The 7,695-nt window shown below is 37.2% G+C and overlaps 1 protein-coding gene across 1 annotated transcript in view; it reads left to right on the top strand.

The window, feature by feature from the left end:
- Positions 1–7,695, top strand: part of C1H1orf21 (chromosome 1 C1orf21 homolog) — a 246,586-nt gene that overhangs the window by 202,069 nt on the left and 36,822 nt on the right. The window contains exon 4 of the mRNA XM_023203458.3: positions 6,487–6,563. Within this exon, the coding sequence (XP_023059226.1) occupies positions 6,487–6,563 (77 nt within the window). The remainder of the gene's footprint in view (positions 1–6,486; positions 6,564–7,695) is intronic.

The following is a 7,695-nucleotide window of genomic DNA, read 5'->3' on the forward strand; positions in this document are numbered from 1 at the left end:
CTCCTCCTCCTCCTCCTCCTCCTCCTCCTCCTCCTCCTCCTCCTCCTTCTTCCTTCTTCCTTCTTCCTTCCTCTTCTTCTTCTTCTTCTTCCTCTTCCTCTTCTTCCTCTTCTTCTTTGCAGGTCTCTTTAAACCTACCCTTTCCCAACAAACAAATCCCAAAGTAGAAGTTAAATGTTTATTAACAAATGTAAAACGGACTTCTTTATGCAAATGCAGCCAACCAGTAAGTATACACATGCTCCCGAGGCGGATTTTCTGGAGGATACACCAATATAACAAGCTTTAAAAAATCATGTTTTTCAAATAAATAAAGCCCACAATGAGATCCCACTACACACTACCTAGAATGACGATAGTTGAAAAGACAATGCCAAGTGTTGGTGGTGCAGATGTGGAGAAACGACAGCCATTGTGCATTGTTGATGGGAATATAAAATGGTGCAGCCGCCTTGGAAAACAGTTTGGAATGTCTTCAATAATGAAACATAAACTTACTATGTAATCTAGCAGTTCTACTCCTAGGAATCTACCTTAGAGAATTGAAAACATGTCTACAAAAAGACTTCTATCCGAATGTTCATAACATTGCTATTCATAATAACCACAAACTGAACACAGTGTCAGTGTCCCTCAAGGGATGGGGAGATGAACAAAATGTGTTGTATCCATACATTGGAATATTATTTAGCAATGAAAATAAATAAAATACTATTATATGCTACAATTTGGATGAATCTCAAAAACATTATGCCAAGTGAAAAATGCTAGGCAAAAAGGCTAAATATTGTGTGATTTCATGATATGAATCTAGGAAAGGCAAATTTCTAGAGACTGAAAGCAGATCTGTGGTTGCCCAGCATTATGAATGAGAGCAGAGATGACCTGTAAATGGTGATAAAGAAGCTTTCTGGGATGATGGCACTGTGTTGAAACTGGATTGTGGTGATGACTGCATAGCTCTATAGATTTACTAAAATCATTTAATCATATAGTTATAGTGGGAGAATTTTATAGAATGTAAATTTTACCCCCATAAGGCTGTTAAATATTTGTTTTTAAAAATAAGGCACGTAGCATAATTAAATAATTAGTAGTTCTTTTCTGTGCAAAAGAAATAGAGAAGCGCTATGGTCAAAGTGTGGTCTGGGGGTCCCTGAGACTTTGTCAGGGAGTTCTTGAAGCCATTTTCCTAATGATACTAAGAGGCTGTTTGCCTTTTTCATGGTGTTAACGTATGCACTGATGCTGCAATGGCAACAGTAAGGTAAACTGCTGGTGCCTTAGCCTAAACCCAGGCATTGGCATCAAACCTTATTAGTAGTCATTGTATTCTCCACCGCTGTTTTCACGTAGGAGTGCCCTCAATGAAGCAGTAAAAATTATTTAGTTTATAAAATGTTGTGGTTTGTATGCATACCTTTATTTAACTTTTATTTTCAGTTCAGGGGTACACATGCAGGTTTGTTATATAGGTAAATGCATGTCATAGGGGTTTGTTGTACAGATTATTTTGTCACCCAGGTATTAAGTCTAATACCCATTAGTTACTTTTCCTGATCCTCTCCCACCTCCCACCTTCTACCCTCTAATAGGTCCCAGTGTGTGATGTTCCCCCCTATGTGTCCATGTGTTCTCATTATTTAGCTCCCACTTATAATTGAGAACATGAGATATTTGGTTTTTGTTCCTCTGTTAGTTTGCTAAGGGTAATGGCCTCCAGTTCCATCCATGTTCCTGCAAAGGACATGACCTCATTCTTTTTTATGGCTACATGGTACTCCATGGTGTATATGTACATTTTCTTTATTCAGTCTACCACTGATGGGCATTTGGGTTGATTCCATGTCTTTGCTATTATGAGTAGTGCTGCAATGCACATGTGCATGCATGTGTCTTTATGATAGAATGATTTATGTTCCTTTGGGTTTATAATCAGTAATGGGATGACTGGGTCAAGTGGTAGTTCTGTTTTTAGATCTTTGAGGAATTGCCACACTGTCTTTCACAATGGTTGAATTAATTTACACTCCCACCAACAGTGTATAAGTGTTCCTTTTTCTCCACAACCTCAATAGCATCTGTTATTTTTCAACTTTTTAATAGCCATTCTGACTGATATGAGATGGTATCTCATTGTAGTTTGGATTTGCATTTCTCTAATGATCAGTGATGTTAAGCTTTTTTTCATACGACTGTTGGCTGCATGTCTGCCTTCTTTTGAGAAGTGTTTGTTCATGTCTTTTGTCCACTTTTTAATGGGGGTTGCTTGGGGTTTTTTTTCTTGTAAATTTGTTTAAGTTCCTTATTGATGCTGGATAATAGACCTTGTCAAATGCATAGTTTGCAAAATTTTTCTCCCATTCTGTAGGTTGTCTGTTCATTCTGATGATAGTTTTTTGTTTTTTGTTTCATTTTGTTTTGCTGAGCAGAAGCTTTTTAGTTTAATTAGATCCCATTTGTCAATTTTTGCTCCTGTTGCAGTTGTTTTTGGTGTCTTTGTCATGAAATCTTTGTCCATTCCCATGTCGAGAATGCTATTGCCTAGGTTGTCTTCCAGGGTTTTTATAGTTTTGGGTTTGACATTTAAGTCTTTAATCCATCTTGAGTTCATTTTTGTATATCGCGTAAGGAAGGGGTCCAGTTTCAAGCTTCTGCATATGGTTAGCCAGTTATTCTAGCACCATTCATTGAATAGGGAATCCTTTATTCCTTGCTTGTTATTGTCAGGTTTGTCAAAGATCAGATAGTTGTAGGTGTGCAGCCTTATTTCTGGGTTCTCTATTTTGTTCCATTGGTCTATGTGTCTGTTTTTGTACCAGTACTATGCTGTTTTGGTTGCTGTAGTCCTGTAGCATAGAGTTGGGTAGCGTGATGCCTGCAGCTTTGTTCTTTTTCCTTAGGATAACCTTGGCTATTTGGACTCTTTTTTTTGTTCCATATGAATTTTAAAATAGTTTTTTTTTTTGTTCTGTGAAGACATTGGTAGTTTAATAGAAATAGCATTGAATCTATAAATTGCTTTGGGTAGTATGGCCTTTTTAACAATATTGATTCTTCCTATCCATAAGCGTGGAATGTTTTTTCCACTTGTATTATCTCTCATTTCTTTGAGCAGTGTTTTGTAGTTCTCGTAGAGATCTTTCGTCTCCCTGCTTACCTGTATTCCTAGGTATTGTGTGTGTGTGTGTGTGTGTGTGTGTGTGTGTGTGTGTGTGTGTGTTGTGAATGGGACTGCATTCCTAATAGCTTTTGGCATGACTGTTGTTGGTGTATAGGAATGCTAGTGATTTTTGGGTTTTTTTATGGTTTTTTTTTTTTTTTTTGAGACAGAGTCTTGCTCTGTTGCCCAGGCTGGAGTGCAGGTCATGATCGATTCTCCTGCCTTAGCCTCCCGAGTACCTGGGATTACAGGCACATGTCACCATGCCTGGCTAATTTTTTATATTTTTGTAGAGATGGGGTTTTACCCTGTTGGCCAGACAGGTCTAGAGCTCCCTTACCTCACATAATCTGCCTGCCTCGGCCTCCCAAAGTGCTAGGATTACAAGCATGAGCCACTGTGCCCGGCCACGGTTTACATTGATTTTGTACATTGACTTTGTATCCTGAGACTTTGGATGCATAGCTTTTTAATAGCCTGTGTGATGAAATGGGAAGTATGCATAAAGCATTTCTTCTGCATGTCCAAGTTAGATGGTTATCATGGAGAAAAGCACCTCCGTAGTCTATTGAGTTGAAAGCTGCACTAGGAATTGTTTTTTATGGGACATCATCTCTATTTTAAAAATATGGATCTCTGGCAGATAAATTATGGATATTCAGACCTGGTATTTGGTAAATCATTTTCTTAAAAAAGAATAAGAGAGCCTGACACTTCAAGAAAAATAACTGACAGTATCTCTTACCATTGATAAAATTCAAACTTTAGGCAAAATCTGGAAGTTTGGAAAACTTACATTCACTACCATGAGCTTGACAGCTTCCGTCAATGGTTTTCTGATGAGATTCATGGTGATTTTAACAAATGGGATTTTTTTATGTTGTACAATGAAATGTGTCAAAATTTGGAGATAGGTAAAAGGCAGGCAGATTATGTGAGGTAAGGGAACTCTAGACCAGCCTGGCCAACATGGTGAAACCCCATCTCTACAAAAATATAAAAATTAGCCAGGCATGGTGACATTTGCCTGTAAAAAGTTTGAGAAATGCTGGCCTAGTAGCGAATAGCATGGAGTTTGGGGCCACACTGCTTGGGTTCAAATCCCCGTGCTACTGCTTATTACTTGTATGGTCTCAGGTAAGTGCTTCACCTCTGTATGCCTCAGCTTCCTCATCTGTAAAATGGGGATGATAATGGAACCCATCTGTGAGAGGTATTATAGGCATAAAAATGAGTTAATATGTAGAAATATTTGTGAATGTTAAAATGAATTAATATGTGTAAGTGCTTAGAATAATGCCTGACTTACAGTAAGTGCTCAGTGAGTGGTTATTACTGGTCTTGGTGAGTGAAAATTTGTGAAACTGAGCGAACACATTGTAAATACATAGTAGAAGGAAGTTTTTTTGAAATTATATGGGAAATCCAAAACTGCTTTTCCTCCTGTTGCCTCTGTCTCACTTTTGGCCCTAGAAGTACACTCCTGGGAGAGATGCGTTCCTGAGGGCCAGCTTGTTCTCAGTCCTGCTTGTCCACTGAGCCTCTGTTGTTTGGGGAGATTGTTCCTTACTTAGCAACCACAGAATGGGTTTTTAAGAAAGACTTGCCGAGGCAACATAATTTTGAAGGGTATAGTTAAATAAATGGAATATAAATAGTATACCACTGTATATCCTTTGCATTTTTAGAATTAGAAGTCACTTTCCTGCCTCAGCAATGTGCATTTCTTTTAAGCTCAAAGAGTTGTGGAAATTATGTGAAAGAGAAAGAGGGTAAGGTTTTGTTCATTTTCAGTGTTTAATCTAAGACAACCTAAGATTTAAAGGAGAAAAGGACCAACTTGGAAAGAACCTATGTCTTCAGTCCTACAAAGAGACTGCATTTGAGCTATTTTTACCTCTGAATTTTAAAAACAAGTGAATGACTTGCTGACATCATTCATTCATTCACCAGTATTTGCTGAGTGCCTCCCATGAAGTGCCAGGCCTCTTACCCCATGTGGTAAAGAAAGGACATGGGCCTTGACCTTCTGATGTGAGTGCATTCAGGTTTTCTAATTTCTCCCACCTGCTGTGTAAAAGATTAGGAGTGTTCATGTGCTATTCCCTGACGTACGTCAATAGACCGAACAATATGTTTTATCCTTCTTAGATGTTCATGAAAACATTCTGAAGTTAGTATAAGGTAAAGAAGGTAAGACAGACTGCAAGAAATTTATGATTGTTTCTTTTCCTAAAAGAACACAAACAAAATCACATTTTTTTTGGAGTACTGATGATAGGCACATAAGCTCATGTTTGATGGTTAATAACAAACAACCAGAATGTGTAAGTCATTGGAGTTTCACTGACTTAGGTGGCTTCTGCTGTGCTAGGAGAAATAGGACCTCAAAAAGAGCTCATTTGGAAACCATCTTTTTTATGTGTCATCCCACATCACTCTGCATGTGATGAGAATGTTGCATCGGCCCATGGCGGTTTTTATTCCTCACTCTAGACTTGGTCTTTAATTGTGGCCTTAATGTCAAGTTCCTCAAGTGTATATAGTCACCTGTTACATAGGTTCAGAGTGGTCTTTCCTTTCATTTCAGGGGTATGTTTCGTGAGCAAATTATAAATTACCTTGAATATCTTTTTAAGATAATGTTGAAAAACACAGAGCAGTAGTATCATTGAGATCATGTCCTTACTGATATACTAGCATTTAAGATTTGAGAGTATTTCCTTCCCATGTGGCTAGTTATTGGGAATAAGATATTAGGTCGGGCTAAAAGCCAAAGAAGTGTTTCTTGAATACAGGCTAGGATTGAATTGTATTAACTCAACTGAATTCAATCTCGGCATTTGTTGTGGGTTTTAGTCATGTTCCTGTTCCTGTCACAGCTAGGGCCTTCAGCAAACTTTACATCTCAGTAAGTGCAGTTGTCTTTTGCAAATAAATTGCTCAGAAGTCAGTTAACCTGAGCAAGTGAACAAAGGCTGTGATTGTATTGCTGCTGTTTTGTTTCTCTTGATACTAGATCTTCTGTTCTTTCATTCATTACTATTTAGTGTTAAAGAATTAAATATTAACTGCACATTGTTTTCCAAACAGAGTGACAGTTGTTATAAAGCTAATTTCGCTTTTCATAGCAATGCTCCCTGTTTGGCAGGTTCTACCTGTTCTGTGTGTCATCTTTGCAAGGGCTTTTTTGCCCTTGTGAGGTAACCAGCCATAGTATAGGGCCCCAAACAGATTGAACGTTTCTGTGATGAAAACTCATACACTTGTTTAATTGTGAATTCTAATCTTGTCTTTTACATGTGTGTGTTTATGTGTTTCAGGAAAAAAGTGCCAGCTCAAATGTAAGACTTAAAACTAATAAAGAGGTTCCGGGATTAGTTCATCAACCCAGAGCAAAGTAAGTTCTAGTTTCTGTTTTCCTTATGTAGTTGGCCTTCCATATCCATGGATTCTGCATCTATGGATTCAACTAACCATAGATCAAAAATATTCAAAAATTAGTAATTCTACAAAGTTCCAAAAAACAAAATTTGAACTTGCCGCACACCAAGTACTATGTTGAATTCATGTGAATGAAGTGATGTGTAGGCACTTCATTAGTTATTATAAGTAATCTAGAGATGATTTAGAGTAGTATATGGGAGGATGTGTGGGGGTTATGCAAATACTGTACCATTTTATATCAGGGATTTGAGCATCTGCAGATTTTGGTATCTGCAGGGAGGTTGTGGAACCAATCCCTCACAGATACCAAGGGACAACTGCATTGTTTTTAAAGCTAAGAATGTTTTCAGACTGAATTCCATTTTGCCTACCAGATAATCAAGATCTAATATAAAGCTTTAGTAATTGAGAAAGTGTGGGTTGGTGTAACAGAACAGAATAAAGAAAACAGACCTACAACACATGACAAAGCTGACTTTGTAGGTCAGTTAGAAGAAAACAGAGAAGACTATCACTATGACCATGAGTTAGGGAAGAATTTTGAATAAGACACAAAGGATGTAGTTCTTAGAGAAAATCATTAATTAATATGACTGTATTAAAATTAAGAAGCTCTTAAAGGTCTTAAAGGCAAAACCCAAATGTCCATTGAAAATATAATGGGTAACTAAACTGTGGCATCTAAACTGTGGGAATACTATAAATCAGTGAAAATGAGTGACTATAGGTACACACATCATGATGGAGGAATCTCGTAAGGATGAGGCAGTAGAGTAAGCAGTGGTACATGTCTACATATGATTTCATTCACATGAAGTCAAAAAAGCAGAACTAAGGCATATATTGTCTATTAGTATATGGTAAAACAATAAAGATATATAAGGAAATGAAAAGGCATTAAATTCAGAATATTAGTTGTTTCTGACCAAATGGAAGACAATGGAATCAGAGGCTCTATTTCTTAATCTGGCTGGTAATTACATGAATGTTCAATTGTTATTTTGCAAAAAAAAAAAAAAGTACAAATAACATTATATGTCTTCTGTGTGTTAGGTGTATCACAACTGGAAAGTTTAAAAGAAAAG

Source organism: Piliocolobus tephrosceles, chromosome 1 (genome assembly GCF_002776525.5).
Source record: "Piliocolobus tephrosceles isolate RC106 chromosome 1, ASM277652v3, whole genome shotgun sequence".
Taxonomy (NCBI): Eukaryota; Metazoa; Chordata; class Mammalia; order Primates; family Cercopithecidae; genus Piliocolobus; species Piliocolobus tephrosceles.